This window comes from Crinia signifera, chromosome 6 (assembly GCF_055691185.1).
Source record: "Crinia signifera chromosome 6, ASM5569118v1, whole genome shotgun sequence".
Classification (NCBI taxonomy): Eukaryota; Metazoa; Chordata; class Amphibia; order Anura; family Myobatrachidae; genus Crinia; species Crinia signifera.
The window spans coordinates 152685224-152703591 of NC_139222.1; the positions used below are offsets into that span (position 1 = coordinate 152685224).

The 18368-nt window shown below is 40.2% G+C and overlaps 1 protein-coding gene across 3 annotated transcripts; it reads right to left on the reverse strand.

The window, feature by feature from the left end:
* Positions 1-1418: 1418 nt before the first annotated feature.
* On the reverse strand, positions 1419-17735 carry LOC146008415 (interleukin-17D-like). Of its 3 annotated transcripts, none has more exons than XM_083147675.1 (3): positions 17600-17735; positions 6626-6867; positions 1419-2753 (listed from the first exon to the last, which is right to left on the reverse strand). In XM_083147675.1, exons 2-3 carry the CDS (start codon positions 6865-6867, stop codon positions 2537-2539), a joined length of 459 nt encoding a protein of 152 aa, XP_083003801.1. In that variant the 5' UTR covers positions 17600-17735; the 3' UTR covers positions 1419-2536. The 3 variants fall into 3 exon arrangements, with proteins under 3 accessions (XP_083003801.1, XP_083003800.1, XP_083003802.1); XM_083147674.1 differs by having other exon boundaries at positions 17508-17724; XM_083147676.1 differs by lacking the exon at positions 17600-17735 and adding an exon at positions 17319-17457.
* Between the last annotated feature and the right edge of the window lie 633 nt (positions 17736-18368).

Sequence of the window (18368 nt, forward strand, 5' to 3'; positions counted from 1 at the left end):
CACTCTATGAAGTAGTCCCAAATATTATATAGGAGTCCGATATAAACGGCAATTTGTATTCCTGTGGGCTCACCGAGGGAGTGGCTGATGTTGCGTAAGCCTACCTTCAACCTTCAAGTCCACGGCTCAATCCAACTATCCACCTGAACATTTGGCCACGAGGTTGAAGGTAGGCTTACGCAACATCAGCCACTCCCTCGGTGAGCCCACAGGAATACAAATGGCCGTTTATATCGGACTCCTATATAATATTTGGGACTACTTCATAGAGTGGACAGTGCGGGTTCTTCATCCTCCACCCCGGATGGGGTTATTCAAACACACGTGAGATCTGGTCAACTTATATTGTTTTTATATGCAAACCTCATGTGCATTTACACTTTTTGCACAAATGCAAGATTCATTTGCATAATGCTATGCTGCTACACATGAAATTTTAAGTATTGTTGTATTTTAATAAATGGTTTAATAATTTTTTTGAAATCTGATTCACTCATCCTTCATTGTTAGCGCTGCTTTTTGTGTTATTTTTTGTACCTGCATGTGTTAATGTATACATCCATGTTATGTAATCAATTATCAAATTGCAAATCTGGCCGATTATCACATCTGCATATGAGGATGCGGATGGTGATAAAAATCAGCCAATGAAATCTCTTAAGGTGCGTACACACGGGGCAATATGATCGCTAGCAATATATTGCTCAGTGTCCCTTTTTATCTGCGACCAGAGATGGTCGCAGATGAAAATGTCACACTGCCGGGAGAAGAGGCAGTGGAAGTCGCTGGTCGGAGGAGCATGCTCCTCCGACCAGCGACCATTCAGGGGCTGAACACGGGAGGGCACAGCCGGCAATTTATCGCTGGTGCACACTGCAATCACTGGCAATATGGTCACTCAGCGACCATATTTCCAGCGATATTTGCTATAAATCGCCCCCGTGTGTACGCACCATTATTGTCAACATATTCTGAGCAGAGGCTGGTATAAATTTGTCCAGCTTCTAAAGGGATGGAGTAGAAATGCTGGCGATGTCAGGAAACTTTGATGCCTGGGCGCAGCTTATAATAATAATAATAATAATAATAATAATAATAATAATAAATCACTTGCCATGTTACCGGAAGCACAAGACTTTAATAGTTTGATGTGTATAACAATCTATTTTTCCACTGAATGTACAAAACATTTCAGCTTCTAAATTACACCATCTTACACAAAGAACTATAATAGCTACAGAATCAATTATTGCGCCTCAAAATATAAATTCACACCCACTAAAGTTACTGTATATTGCCAATATTCCACATGGTGAGGCCAGAAGTGTCCAGTGTAAGACATCAGAAATAGAGAAAGTAGGCAAACCAGTTGTAGAAGTGGATAGCGGATAGAGTTGCATGATTTATTGCACTTGACATCCAGTCATTCTTCATTTTATTATTAAAACATATAAATTCTACATTATAAAGCATAAAAAACAAGGTATACTCTTAACTTTATACAGCAGTGCAGTGAACCATGCATAGACACAAAAACGACAATTGTCCATATATTCCGATAGTACTCTTAGTTTGAGGCAAAAGAAGAGGTTTAGCTCTAAAAGTCCATCTGGAAACCTGAATCCAATCAGCTGGTACTCCGATCCAGATACAGTATTTGCGTCCAAGTTCAAGGTCTCCAATAGGAGAGAGACCGTTTTTCAAAGAATAAAAAAAAAAAAATCTCACTTACCCGGTACATCACTGCATATATGTACACACACAAATACAACTTATAAATGGTGTCCTGAAAATATCTAAACAGTGATGCACCTAGATTAACCAAGTAGTCTTTCAACTTGTATTTAAATGTTAATAGCTCTTGTTATCCATTTTAGAACCCCCCCCCCATATTATTTAACGTAAATGCTATTTAATCTCTGTAATAAACCAGTATCTACCGCGTAAATGCTCTACAGCCTGTTACATTACCAAGCCACTTCTAGTCTGACTGGATCACCTAATTATGGGATCATGCAAAGAACGAATACATACAGAATCCTTAATACAAAATGGGGTTTGTAAGAAGAGCGGGCTAGGCTCTCTAACCAAACTAAACACTACTACTTCACTGGTGGCATTAACATGACTTCTAAACTAATATCTTCAAGTTCCCATGTTCTATTAGAACCGACGTAATGTGGCCCTTATATATTATATGAAAGCAGTGTGTTAAAGTTAAACTGTAATGGATTTTGTTTGCAAGCTTTAAAGTGTTTCCCCAATGAAAGTTATATCACCAGTTTACAAACATTTATTCAGTAAAGCTTTTTCTCGAGAGTAAACTTTGACTAAAGGAACATGGTAGAACATGGAATGAAAAGGAGGCAATTATAATCCATTTATAAACATGTGGCACCATATCCACAATTAACAGATTACTATGAGCAATGATGACAACTACAGTGAGAAAGCCAATTCCTTCATGCAAGAATCTCTACTGCACAACTGTTGTGGAGTTAGGAAGAACCGTTAACCCGGTCCTTTCAAAAACGGTTCAGTGGAATCGGCAGACACAGAAATGGGCGATCTTTATGTACTGTAGCTTGTACACAAATCTGCCCTTCTTGCATTTGGAGGTTTTGTGTAGAACTGGGACCAATTTGAAGAATGGTTCACTGACCATAGAGCTCTCCTTGGAGGTAACACAGCCTTTGCACAGACAGTAGGCTTCAGGAATCTTCTGGGGGTATCTGTGCAAATCTTCATTGATTCTAAAAATAAATACAAAAGACATTGAGTCAGAAGGTCAGTTATTGTATGTAGCTTTCAAGGCTTTCAAATGTTCTGGTATGTTTCTTAAGAGGCATTCATAGAGGATGATCTATTTATCAGACTTTTACTACTTCAGGGTTTCAAGCAATTAAGCTGTATTTATCAACATATTTCTAGCAACAAATAAAGAAATTATATTTGTCAATGAAGTAATTACCCTGACAGAGTACATACAGTAGAGCATACAAAATGGTCGTATTAGAAATACCAGAAAGTGTTGAAAGGTCTTGGTTACACTCAGGGCCAGATTAACAATGGGGTGGGTGGAGTTGCAGCTCCAGGCCTTACATAAAAAAAAAATAGGCCCACCATCATGACAGCATGATGACCATCAGACAGACACCAGCTGGCCACATGGTTGGCCATGAATCATAAGTATTAATATTGAATTCCTATTTTACACATTTAAGCAATGTCTGGAGGGAGACACTGGGGTGTATGGATCCTGCATGACATTGGCATCACCTTCTCCACTTCTCATGATAGGCCCTTGAACATTTGCAGATCCAGGCCAATTAGGCCAGTAACCCTTTGAGGGTCAAGAGAATTTGTCAAAATAGGTGTGAAAATTGCCAAGTAAACATTTTTATTCATCATTAGGACCTGTAATGTTTATCTTATATAGGAAACAATGTTTTTTGCACATTTTTTATTTGAATTTATATAACAGAGGGTTAATCCGGCCCTGGTTGCACGTATTTGTTCATTCCTAGATCTTGCTTTAGTTCATTGGCCAGATCTGGGCAGTTTTACTCAGCATATTTCTGGCAAAATTACTAGCAATTAGGTTGAATGATGTAATCTGGTCAACATTAGTCAAACTCTGATTATGGAGCATTCCTACTGTCAGCAGCAGGCACTATCTTGGTAAGGATACATACTGGCCCTTATTCAGATCTGATTGCAGGACAAATTTGTTCTCAAAATGGGCAAAACCATGTTCACTGCAGGTGAGGCAGATGTAAAATGTATAGAGAGAGTTAGATTTGAGTGGGGTGTGTTGAAACTGAAATCTAAATTGCATTGTAAAAACAATGCAGCCATTATTTACCCTGCACAGAAACAAAATAACTCACACAAATCTAACTCTCTATATACATTTTACATCTGCCCCACCTGCAGTGCACATGGTTTTGCCCATTTTGAGAACAAATTTGTACTGCAATCAGATCTGAATAAGGGCCACTATGTACTATGATACTATGTACTATGATACATAATACATACTATGTATTACATAGATATAGGTTGCCTATGGAATAATATAGACAGACGGTCTTTCTTGTTTCTCTGTCAGAACCTTAACACATCCAATACATGTCTGACAACTTTTTATACAGCCAAACCACGCAGTTATCTCTCTCTAGTCTTAAATCTTTCAACATTCTAGTATTGCAGCAATAAATTCCATGTACATTTTCAATTACACACAGCAGATACAGGTATGTGCAAAAGGGAGCGCACAGAAAAGGGTTCTGAATCATTCTTAACCTTTTTACTTTAAACAATGCACGTCTTCTGAATCGTTTACTCAGTCTTACAATGGACTAATTTTATTGTAGCTACTTCAGTCACAACCTTTCACATTGTTTTAACCCATTGTCAATAGGCATTCTATATAAACGTCATAATATACAGATACCGGACCTACCACTTAATGAATAAAACAATTACAGTATAAGATTTAAGAATTATGGACTGACAGGTAAATTGGATATAGGGTGTTACCTCTAAATGTAGATGAACATAACACATCACATCATTTTTTAATCTGTTACTGTATATGAATTCTATAAAATAAATTCATAAGATTGGCATGACAGTTTCACTACTATTAATCACATTAGGCAAAACTCCATGTTTACTTGAAATAACCACTGTGACTTTTGGTCTACTGGTGGTTCAGCCATGACCATACAAACAATATTTACAGAAGTCATTCCTTGGTAATTTGTTTTAATTGTTTCCAAGCATTATGCTGCAGTAAATTGGTAACAAAAAAAACCAAAAACTGGTGGCTATTTCTTTTACTTCGGGTGTTTGTTCAATCTGGCAGGTCATCTATTTGTAAAGCTGGATACACGCTACAAGATTATCTTTCCAATTTCACTGGTTGTAATGAAAATATGGTCATTTCTGGGAGCAAAAGACAATTGACTTTTTGCTCACGAACATGGGAAAACAGACAAAAATGGGTATTCAGACAAAATTGGTTAAATCAATTTATGCAGATGACTGTTTTTGTCCATTTTCCAGCTTTTGAGAGCAAATGGTGGATTGTAATTTGTAAACATTACCAGATATTTGTTCAGACCAGCAAGATTGGAAATATAAATCTTATAGTGTGTATCTGGTTTAACCCTTTGAGTGCCATGAATTTGTCAAAATTGGTGTGAAACTTGCCAAGCAAACATTTTATTCATCATAATGACCTGTAATGTTTACCTTATATAATAAATATTTTTGTTTTTGTTTTTTACACAGCAGTTTTATTTGAATTTCTATATATGGTATTCTTAAGGTGTCCACACACGGTCTGTTTATCGGATCCGTTTTGTACTTAAATAGCACGCATCGCATGCCTTGCGCATGCAATGCGATGCGATGCGATGAAAACACATACTTTTTGTACTGTACGATGAGATGCCGTGGGAGCGCGCATCTCAAAGTACAAAACGGACCCACCGCATCGGACCGTCTATGGGCACCTTTAGTCGATATTTTGCATCTCTCAGAGCTGTTGGCACTCATACTATATGCATCTTGCATAGAGATGTTGGTATTTTAGCAGATGTGGTACGAATCTCACAGATGTTGGCACTAAAAGGGTTAAGGCCTCTAAGAACATAAATAGAATCTAATAAATGCCTAAGTTTTCCTATAAACTTAAAAGAAATATTTAGGTACAAGTGCACATCATTGACCTTTAGGCTAAACCCAGGGTGCTTTATGTTTACAATGTATTCAGCTATCAATCAGAACCCTTGCTTACACCTGCGATACGCATCTTGCCACACACTTTTCACAAAATATGCATCTTATTCCTACCACTAATGCAAAATAATTACAATAGACTAGTACTTTGTTGTGCTCAGGGCAGACAGTAGCTTGGGAAATAAAAACATGGAGGACTGATAAATATGCGCTGCGTCAAGTGTCATGCCATGTGTTGTTGTACTTGTTAAGTAATAATAAAAATGTTAATAGCAATTGTATGTATACCCTAACATATGATGAACACAGAGTTAATTCTCACATATAACATCAAGTTCTTAGGGTTTCTCAACCATCAATAGTCATCCCTGTGCGTTGGAATAGGTAATCTGCTTGCCAGTCAGAGCCCAGAATAGCAAAACTATGTACCATCAGGTAAACCACCACCGATGTTTTGTAAACATCCATGAGCAACCCTGCAGAGCAATATTGATAATCATGTGACCTATGCTCTGTGTATTTTATACACAGGCTCAAGCGGCCCTTCCACCCCAAGGGGGAACAACAATAAATATTAGGGGCATTATCAAACTGGGGCATGGAGGGCAAAATAATCCAACCCACTAAAATAATTCCACAGCTTTGTGTGCACTAAATAAAAAAATACACCTTGTGTCCTGCACTGTACTTTCCCTCACTTCTGTATATTCTTTTGCGGTGGGGCCTTTGCAACCCCATATGTATTTTCTGCATTGTGCGGTTCGCTTCTCCCTATCTCTGTATGGTACATTGTGCTCTCTGCCCCATCCTACAGTAAATAAAGAATTGTAATACATTTCCATATATCTACATATACCAGATATCAGAGCACTCTCACCTGAAGGACCATGGAGATATACTCCTGTCTTGCTTTAGCTCTGAGGTGGCATTGATACTGGTAGGGCACTTCTTCTTCTTCACATCAATGATGCTGTCTTGCATGATGTCAAGGGGAAAACCTGGCTCCTGGCGCAGAAGTTTCTGCCTTAAATGTTCCTCAGAGGGGTCTTTGCACTTCATTCGATTCCCTTGACACTGTGTGCATGACAAGATCAGAAGGAAGGGGAGCAACAGCTTCATCTGCATAAACATGAGACAACACATGTCACGGCACGTGATCAGAGATATGTTACATGGCAAAAGTTATGTATGTATCCTACTATATTGGGGATTAGTGATATAAAAAAACAGTTGTTCCATCAAAATATTTATTTTAGTTTCTGATATGAAGTGATACCAAATGACAGTAATACTATGCATAGTAACTAAATATGCAAATAATGTTCTACTTACTACTTTGCAGTATTTGTATCGGAGGCATGTTTCACGGTTGAGCAGCTTGCAGGTTATGTGTAGGCTTGGTCACAGTGCAGGCAGAGTGACCACGCCCTTAATGCTCTATGGACCTAGTTCTGTTTGCTATTATGTCAAACTTGTCTCCATAGATAAACTGTCCTACCCATCTGCCTGATTGTAACTTAACAATAGTATGCAGCCAATCAGCATGGTAAGTGGAACACATATAATACACCTTTAGTAGGTACTTCTAGCCAGAAAACAGAGCTCCACATACAGCGTTACCCCATAGTAATGTCATAATAACAAAAAAGAAGAAGTCACCCGCAGAGAAGTTGCCCTCAAATCCCCCCTCGAGTCTCCCAGGACCTTCCGCACAGTCCTTTTACATACGATATATTGCATGTGATCCCAGCCAGGCCTTCAATCCAACAGATTGGTTCTGCAGGCCGTGCGACTCGCAGGCTCCAGTGCGCTGAGCACATCGCATCGGACATTCTGTTCATCACTTGCAATTTGGATGTTTTTAAATTTAAATGATCGCCGTAATCGCATGAAAAGAGCCCAAATTGCATGTGAATCGTTTAGTGTATGGGCACCTTATGAGTGAATGACAAACTAATTTCCTATTAATTCACAACTAATAAAGTTAACATACATTCACTTCTGTATTTTTGCAGATTATTATTTTACGAAAGTTTGCTCAAGACCCCCCGACTTATGCATGAAAATGACACATACAGTATAAAGCTTCTCTCTGTAGCCAAAAACAAGCCAGGAAATTGCAGTTACTATACATTGCAAACAAAGAATTTGAGTAGACACTAGTGTGTATACTCATAGGAGCGCTTAAAGTGTTGTGACCTCAATCTGAAGCAGCTGCTTGAATGGGGAGGGTCAGTCCCCAAAAATATATAGAAAAAACAGCACAAAAAGCAGCGCTACCAATTAAAGATGAGTGAATCAGATATCAAAAAGTAACAACAATTTATTAAAAACAATAATTAAAAATACATATATAGCAGCATTAATTATCCCATAGCATATGCATCACAAGTGGGCACAAATGAAGTGTGTGCACATAAACATTTGAAATAATGGCAATAAAAGGTGACCAGATCTCACGTGTCGGTATTCTACCCCGTCCGGGGTGGAGGATTAAAGTCCCGCACTGTCCACACTAGGTAGTCCCATATGAATTGGCGGAGTCCAGAGTAACGGCGATTTGTATTCCTGTGGGCTCACCGAGGGAGTGGCTGTTGTTATATGAGCCTACCTTCAACCTCGTGGCCAGATATCCAGGTAACGTCCAAGTTGGTGATGAATTAAGCCGTGGACTTCCAGGTGTTGTTTGGGAAAGATGGTGGTCAGGTAATTGAGCAGGAACCTCCAAAGTGTAGGTTGAGATCTTGGTATCAAGGGGGGGGGGCAACGCGTTTCGCTGTCCAAACGTCAGCTTTGTCAAGTCATGCCTTGACAAAGCTGACGTTTGGACAGCGAAGCGCGTTGGCCCCCCCCTTGATACCAAGATCTCAACCTACACTTTGGAGGTTCCTGCTCAATTACCTGACCACCATCTTTCCCAAACAACACCTGGAAGTCCACGGCTTAATTCATCACCAACTTGGACGTTACCTGGATATCTGGCCACGAGGTTGAAGGTAGGCTCATATAACAACAGCCACTCCCTCGGTGAGCCCACAGGAATACAAATCGCCGTTACTCTGGACTCCGCCAATTCATATGGGACTACCTAGTGTGGACAGTGCGGGACTTTAATCCTCCACCCCGGACGGGGTAGAATACCGACACGTGAGATCTGGTCACCTTTTATTGCCATTATTTCAAATGTTTATGTGCACACACTTCATTTGTGCCCACTTGTGATGCATATGCTATGGGATAATTAATGCTGCTATATATGTATTTTTAATTATTGTTTTTAATAAATTGTTGTTACTTTTTGATATCTGATTCACTCATCTTTAATTGGTAGCGCTGCTTTTTGTGCTGTTTTTTCACTATACATTGCAAGTCTGCTAGAGGACCAGTTACATGATCTCTAACCGATGTCCAGAAGTCTGTGGGCTGTGGATTAGTAGATAGACAGTCAATAGGTCTTCCCCAAAAAGTCGACATGCAATAGAATCGACATGAAAAGATAGACACATGAAAAAGTAGACATGAGGTTTACACATATTTGGGACTCAATGTCGATATGGACCCCAATAAGTTTAAAGCATACCCTCTCAGGACTCCCTGCGCTCGCTATGCTTTGGGCTCAGTGGTACGCTATGCTCGGCACACTATTATATTCTCCCTCTATGCCAACATGGATGGTGAATTAAGAACAAGCCAGTTAAAAAAGAAAAAAAACACACACATGAAAAACTCAACATTTTGACCCAGTTTATCTATTGCATGTCAACCTTTTGGGGGTAGACCTATTGACTGTATCTAGACACTGTAGACAGTGGTGTAGCTAGGTGCCACGGTGCCCGGAGCAGTGAGAGTGGGTAGTGACAGCCCTGCAGGCGCCAGGCAGGGCAGCACACAGATGCAGGCACAGGGCGGCTGGGATGACTAAGCGAGTCCCGACTCCCGGCCCGGGGTTCATTGGGGGGAGGGGAGCGCACTCTGCACCTCTTTGGCACCCCTAGCATGTGCTCCACTGGCTCCACCCTCCCTACGCCTCTGACTGTAGATCTACAGCCTACCCCAGTCTGACTACATGTGCCGAAGCCAGACAGACTGACTTTAACCTGGTTTACTCATTATGGGGTAGATTTACTAAAGCTTATAAAACCAGACTTGCCTACCCTCCCGCCCCCCCGGTAAGATGGGCAAGTCTCCCAAATTTTCCCTACAGTCCCGGCTCCCCCCTGGTTTAAAGCTCCGAATTTTGCGGGTCTGCGTGGAGGGGGCGGGGCTAAAATAACGCGATCGCTGCATTTTGCGTCATTTTAGCCCCGCCCACAATCCACAGACTTGCAAATTGACGCGGCTGCCGGTCATGGGGGCGGGGCTTAGTGGCATCAGCCCCGCCCCCACAACGTAGCCTCTTCCCACCCCCCTTTCACTACTCTCCGGCCTTCTCCCGGAGAGGAATTTTAATAAGTCAGCAAGTACAGTAGGAGCAAGTTTCATCTTTGCTCCTTTGGCCATGGCTAGCCATGGCTATTCTATTGTTCTCAGCAGCAATACGTATTGTATTGCATCTGAGAACAATAGAATAGCCATGGCTAGCCATGCCCAAAGGAGCAAAGATGAAACTTGCTCCTACTGTATGTCTAAAACGGATAAATTTTTTGTTGTCCACAGCAACCAATCAGAATTCTTGATTAAATTCTACAAAGTAATACAATCTGATAGCTTGGTATAGGTAATACATCTGGTCTCATTTAGGAGCTTTTATAATCCTACCACCTACAGCAGGGGTGGCCAACCGGTCAGAGGTAAAGAGCCCAAAATATCGGTAGTCAAGCTAAAGAGCCGACATCATGCACGAGCCAAAGGGGCATGCGCCAAAAAAAGGGGCGTAGTTTATTTTGACCCCTTGGGTAGGTGTGATACAAATATGCCTCCAATAGTGCAGTGCCATATATACATATGTCCCCAATAGTGCCAGATACACATATGCCCCCCACGGTGCCAGTTATGCACCACACGGTGCCGGGTATGCCCCTATGGTGCCAGAAACCTGGTATGCCCCCACAGTGCCACAAACTGCTATGCCCCCACAGTGCAAATTTGCCAGCAGCAGCACTCACCGTTGTTGTCATGTCACTGATGGGAGAAGAGCACAACACATTGCACGTCTCCTTCCCCCTCACTTCCCTGTGACTGGGCTGTCCACCAATCAAAGCTCGCTGGCCGGCTCCTGATTGGCTGCTGGCCCGCGAGCTCCGATTGGCGGACGGCCAAGTCACAAGGATGCACAGTAAGGGGCAGGAGAGATGCGCGATGTGTGCTCTCCTCCCCTCAGAAGGAGAAGGGATTCAGGGAACCGGCAGCAGGGGGGTCTGGGATGGACGGTGGGCAGCAGGCAGCAGGAGCCTCACTTTACAAGGGGGAGAGCCGCATGAGGCTCAAGAGCCACGGGTTGGCCACCACTGACCTACAGTATGTATGGCTTTTACAGTCTATTCTGATACTGTGATGTTTGGCACTGTAAAATCATGGAGGACAAAATTGTTTCACTGACTTTGACATCTTAATTTATTATTTGTTTACCGTTTCATATATAGTGCAGCATATTCCTTTGCGCTTTACATGAATTTTAATGATCAAACATTCCGATACTATTTCCTATTAAGTTTACCCTTTTGCATGAGCTACACCAGTGGCTGTGGCACTACACATCCCAGCTTGACAAAGGTTTGCTGCTAGAGCATGCTTAATCTTCAGAAGAGGATTCTGGGATGTGTAATTCTACAGCAGCTAGGGTGCCACAGGTTTTCGACACTTGAGCTACTGTACACAGTAACTTTATTCCTCCAAGTCTACAATTATACTTATTATGTTTAATAAAGACTGAAAAGTATTAAATTACAAGTTATTACAACCAGGGAGAAAACCTGATAATTGTGATAATTTGTTGTCATTGGTTATTTTTGGAAAGCACACATGTTGTGACATACACACAGGCGCACACACACAGGTTCATTTCTATGTCAGAAGCCAATTAATCTACAGTACTGCTATGTTTTTGGATTGTGGGAGGAAGCCACCTGCAAGAAACCCACACACGAGAAAACCCACACACATGACAAAACCTTCTGTGCAACAACTTTCCTAAAGTTACCTTATTTGTTAAATCAAGAGATGCCCCATACACATGGGCGACTGAGCATCTGTGCTTAGCGATGCAGTTAAGCACGGATCACTCTGCACAGATCACTCAGTGCTGCACCAGTGATGTGTGCTGAATGATCTGTCATGGCCAGTGGTCTCTGGAGAGAGAACACTGGTGATCACTAGATGTAAACTGCATGCAGTATATAGTTGGTAGATTTGGATATTCGTACCTGCCTTTTAGTCCAACAGATGTATGGTTTCCCTTAACCATATAGATGAGTTTTGGAGGTAAAGTATTTGTGATGGACACAAAGCCATTTTCCCGAAACCGGAAGTCACAGACTGCAACTTCTGGTAGCGGAAGTCTCACGTGACTCACTTGTATGATAATAAAATATGGATTCTCCAGCAGGGTCAGTCACACTGCTGTTGAGGAGGAGCCAGCAGGACTCAAAATGCGTCATGCTGGTGACTGATACCTGTGACACATTTCTGGGACAGTGCATGCAATTGGAGCCTGACAGGGACCACATCCTGATTGTTGGACTGCCTCCACTAACATCCTGCAGGCTCCAATTGCCCCTTTGGGGTAAGATGTCAGTCCACATTTTTGCATGTCATATGTCTTGTTATTTTATTTTATGTTAAATTAAACCTCCATTTTATCTAAGCGCCCACTGTTCATCACAAATAATTTGCATGCAGTATATATCTAGTCAGGCAATAGTGACATGCAGGACCACACATCGCTGTCACTAGAGGCCATACACATGACACAATTCATGCTTCATTTGTAAGCAATCTAGTCAGAAATGGGGCTTTAATCGCTGTGTGTATGCCCTGGAACACTTATTGTAAGATGAAGTTGTTGTTTTCTATTGCTTTTGGTTTCTTTTTCTGAAAGAAAAAAAAATCCCCACAAAAATTTTTTAGACAGTTTATGATTCATTCTTCCAAGAAATAATATTTGTTCAAGGAATGCAGTGCAAGTGTGCAAAATATGGATCATAAACGGTCTAAAACATTTGTGGGGCTTTTTTTTTTTTCTTAATACATGATATGACATAACTATAGTACATACATGGGATGGGACATTACATAAGTTCTGCCAGTCCCTGTTGTTTTGCTACTACTTTAAACAATATTCTTAGAAGTATTATTGCATAATATATGCAAAGAATTTTGTATAATACTTTCCAGTTACGGTATATCACTTTTGCCGATACTCTTCTATACATATAGAATCATTATTAAAGAAATAAAAAAGAAAAAATGAAATAGTTGAAAAACAATGGATTCAATATGACTTGGCACTAATGCTTGAACTCCTTTATCAACTTCAAAAAAAAAACCTCAATAAAAATATATTTTAATGAAGTTAAATAACCTAATACAGTATTGTGAATTTATTAAAGATTAAAAAAAATGTTTGTCATTTTTGTTTATCAATTTCAAATAAAAATGGTCAGTTGAGATTTCTAGCGATCATTAATGGGTACCAAGTTGTTCTTGGGCTGTGAATAAAAGTAATAAAAAATAAAATGAAAAATAAAAAGTTCAAATGAAGTTCAAACCAGAAGAAAATTATTCATAAGATTTGCATTGAATGCAAGTTTTCCACAATTCTTCGCCTCATAAAGGACTAAGGATTTATATTCGTACACAAAACGTTTGAGGTCTCTGCAGTCTGCTAGACCCATTCTGGCTAAATAGACTATGGGGTAAAAGCACTATTCAAATGGAGGGCCAATTTTGGCAGTAGCAAGAAATACCTAGATTGGCGAATTAGCCACTAATCCACGCATTTTCAGCATTTCAGCACTTTTCGGGTAAAATTATTAACCCTTTGATTGCAAAGTGAATTTTTCAAGAAAGGTGCGAAAATTGGCAAGGAAATTATATAATTAATTATAATGACCTGTAGGGATTATCTTACATAGGAAATGTATATGTATATGTATAAGTCAGAACAAAAGACGGCACTCAAACGGGATTTTTCAAACAAAACTTTGTATTAAGCAAAAAAGCCAATGTTTTGGGGATTAATCGCCCATTTGTCAAGGTGTAGGTGAGGTCTACCTGGAGGGCACCAGGGTAATACCAAGCTGAGAGATTTTTCTATATCTCTCAGATGTTGGCTCTCAAATGGTTAATATGATGCGAGACTATATTTAAGGTGAGAGACTATGGGGGAAATTCAATCTCCCGCAGCCATCTCCTGACGGGGGAGATGGCTGCGGGGCCCTACTCAATGCTGTCTTCCTCGACAGCATTGAACATGGGATCTCGCAGAACAAGACTGCCGAGAACAGCTTGGAATTGACAAGCTCCCGTCCGCAGCTCGCCGATTCTTGGGCACTTCTCGCAGCCACGCCCCCTTCTTGTCCCGCGGCCTTGTGGGACATTGAATCCCGCCTGCGATTTTTCAGTTGAGCAGACCGAGAACCGGACAGGGTCACAGCTGTCGGGCCAGCTCGACAGCCGTGACCCAACATTGAATACCCCCCTATATTTAAGGATGGCTGAATATATAAATGATATATTTGAACAGTTTTTAAAAATGAGAATATTTAATTAGAGCTATATCCATCTATATGTTAGCCATATCCTCAATTTTATTCAACTATTTTGGTGTGGTGAATTCAGTAATGCTGATCTGTGTTTCTAAATATGGACATTTTAAGAGTTCACTGTAGACGAACAATACTTTACACTTAGACTGTCAGCCAGCTTTAAAGTTCACCAACACTGGCATTCAATACAACTGGATCATCCAGATTCCCTAAAACCGCTGACATGTTATGCAAGTCAGACAGGTGTTTAAAGGCAGTTTTGTTAAAAACAGTCCAAATTATAATAAAGGGGCCCATTCAGAGGTGGATACATACGTGTCTATGGCGTGCAAAATAAAAGATGCATTCTTGTGTCTTTCCAGCGAGAAGCATCTTGCAAAGCAAGCTCCTCAAAATGTACACCTTACACCAGGCACACAACAAATGTACTCATATTTATGCATGCCTGATACAGTAAAAGCATTGGATACACAAGAATTAGGTGTACAGTATCTTTGCACTCATTTGAGGTGGGCAGTACCAGTGACTTACTGGGAGGTCAATGGCTGGGACTGGGGAGGCTACTCTCTTGTATCACAGCCAAATTGGCACACATGAAAAGGATTAGCATAATATAACTACAAATAACAAGGATTAAAAATAATCAATCAAAACATGCTTTAATATATTATGTTGAGTACAAATATGTTAAGGCAGTAAACTACAAAAAGTAGAATGATGATTAATTAAAGCAATAAGTTTACCATTGGGATGCATGCCTGCTACAATAATCTCCAATTACATGGTACACATTACACCTACTTCTGAACTGATGCTGATTTTAGTTCTACCAGCTGTACCCCTATTTATGCTGTATTTTATCAACAAACCCTGTACATTACCTTGTAATTTGTTTTTTTGTTTGCTATGTACGGCGCTGTGGACACTTTGTAGCGCCTTATAAATAAACTTACTACTACTACCACCACCATCTAAAAAAAAAATCTTTACCGCAACATTCTTTATGAAAAGGACACATTGTAAAGTGAATAGACAAACTATAATTTAATGACTTAATCTAATATAGCCATGACCCTATTGTCAGTATCATCATTTGGAGCCCAATGTACAGACAATATGCAGCTTGTTGTCATCATCTAGAATATTTACATCAAGCAGCCATCTAGCCAATGTAAATGCCTCATCACAGGTATATCCCTATCAATGTCCATGTCGTGTCATATTTACATGACCATGCCTCTACCGTATCCTGCCTACATGTGTCCACGTCATCCCTCCATCGTTCTATTGTAATGCGCAACGGAATATGCTGCGCTATATAAGAAACTGGTAATTGATACTTAAATAATACCTGTACTGCCCTTTTCAGGCATAGGTAAACAAAAAGCAAGCATACTGTCTTTATGAGCATGTACTGTATACAAAAATATGTATCCTACACAAACAAGACAGGGCAATGCTAAGGGGGCATACACACAGGGTGATTTCTGCTTAGCCTACATGTTGCGGGATGTAAGCTAGGCAATTTCCCTTGAGCTTCCCGGTGGCTGGATTGCCCATACACGTGTGTATGGGCGATCTATGCTTATCAGTGTTCTTAAGCACATATTTCTAGATCTTGACTGCATGTGCTAAAGATCTGAGCATGCGTTGTGGACATGCGGCACCGCACATCACCAACCCTATGCAATGTACACAGAGTGATGTGTGCTTAATTTGTAAGTGATCTAGACATTATGTAGCCAAGCGCCCTGCCTTACAATGTCAGTAACCTCAACATTGAAAATCCTACAAGCGGGTGGCTACAATGACCCAATTGTGGCCACCAAGTCCACTGAATTGCCTCATTTTTGTGGTTACACCTCCACCCCGCCCTCTTTACATACATCCCTCCCCCTGCACCACCCCTAAGCTGAGCCAACCTGACTGTTCTCCTGGAGAGAGCAGCCCAGAAGTCAGCAACTATGATTAAATGAAAAGTTAAATTCCCATATAATATGGAAGATAATCCCAGGATTGGGGCACCCCTGCGCTCCAATGCAAATTGTGTCTGGTTACTTAAATGTACAGTCCGGTCATTCTCTAGCAATCAATTTTCAATTTGTAATATGAACAGCTCAGACTTGATACACTTTTTTACAACTGTACATGCAGTATGCTATAAAATTTCTCTCAAAGGTTTACTTTAATTGCCTAGATCATTATCTTCAATCTTTACATTCCTGAATATAGAACAGCTGGGATGCATGCCTGCTACAATAATCTCCAATTACATGGTACACATTACAACAAACACACTCCTGTTACAATATGTCAAGTGTAATGGACCATACAGCATCTTCTGCAGTGTGGTTTCCTGGGGCAGGAAGTTTCCACTGTTGCCATCACAACCGGTTTACACCAAATAGGATAGGAATGTTGTTAACTTAAAAGGACCCCATGCAATGGATTTCTGCAATCATAGCAGCTGTAGTGCAACTACACCATGTTGGCCAAAAATTACGCACACCGCCGTGCTTGCCAGTGAGACATATCATTTTAGTGTGTCAATACAATTATAGGATCAACTAAAAAAGGTGTAGGATTTACTAGATTTTAAACTCCATTAAATATAATAAGGTTCACATTAGTGCTATGGGCGGTTATACAATAGAGCTTGTAAGATATTACAACAATAAGAATATTCAAATTAAACCAATCATGTTTACATCACTTTAAAATAACTCCTTCAGCTAAATATATATATATATATAATACATCATCACACACAATCAATCAGTCTTCACAACCACCCTACAGATAAGGTAAGCAAAACAGCCAATATAAGAAGAGAAAAATAATTTGTAGACACATTTGCCTTAATACCTTATATTGTGTATACTGTACAATTATCCACAGCTTTAAGAGAAGAGAATGTTGCTTCTGATGCAATATATCCAAAATAGATCAATGGAGATTATTGTAAATATTTCACTGCTGAAGGACAGGTGCATTTATCGGTTTTTGCTTCTTTTTAAAACTGTTTAAAAGCGTATAATCATCACTGGCTCTCACCTTGTTGCTGTTTCTTACACTCACAGGCTTTTAAAAAAAGGACAGAGAGACGTGTTTGGGAACATGAATCCTCAGCTTGCTTTATAACCTACCCTGATCACCGCCTCCCTACAATGCAATAAATCAGGTTGAACTTCCTCACTGTTTTTTTTTTTTTTCTGTTGTAACCTGAAACTGGAGGAGGAACAGGTTTCCTAGGCCTGGGTGAAGGCCAAGAGTGGACGACTTGTAAAATACCCACACCCTGATTTGTCACACCTGCTAGTATGCACTTTGCACTCCGATCAGGTGTTATAAGAAGAGTAGCTGATGGAGGGAAAGGTTCACGTATAATTTAATGGATAAATATAACAAGTTACATAGCTGTTCCATTTAGAAAATACATTTCTTGTGGCATTTTAAACTATATACTAATTTACTTGGCTTTTGCAGTTCACTATTCCATGTTACCAGCTCTACTAAATATTATCCAAAAATGGTAATGGAAAAGAGACTTAATGATAAAAGTGAAAGTGATCAAAGTTCTGCAGAATAATAATGCAATACAAATACACACGCACAGGCAATAATACAATGATAATTTGACTGAATGTTTTCGTCCATTTTTCTGGGTTTGTGAACATATTACTGATTGTCCTTTGCTCCCATCCACTATCATAGTTTTATTCCATCCAAGCAACTAGTTGGATGGAAAGTTGTTCTGATGTGTTTATTCCATCCAACTAGTTGGAATGAAAACCTGGTACTGAATTAGGGTTACCACCTAGTCCCTTTAATTCCGGACACATATTAATTACACAGGTTCTGTGGCTTGCTGACTTCAAGACTCCACTTCACCTGATTTTAAACTGCCACAGAACC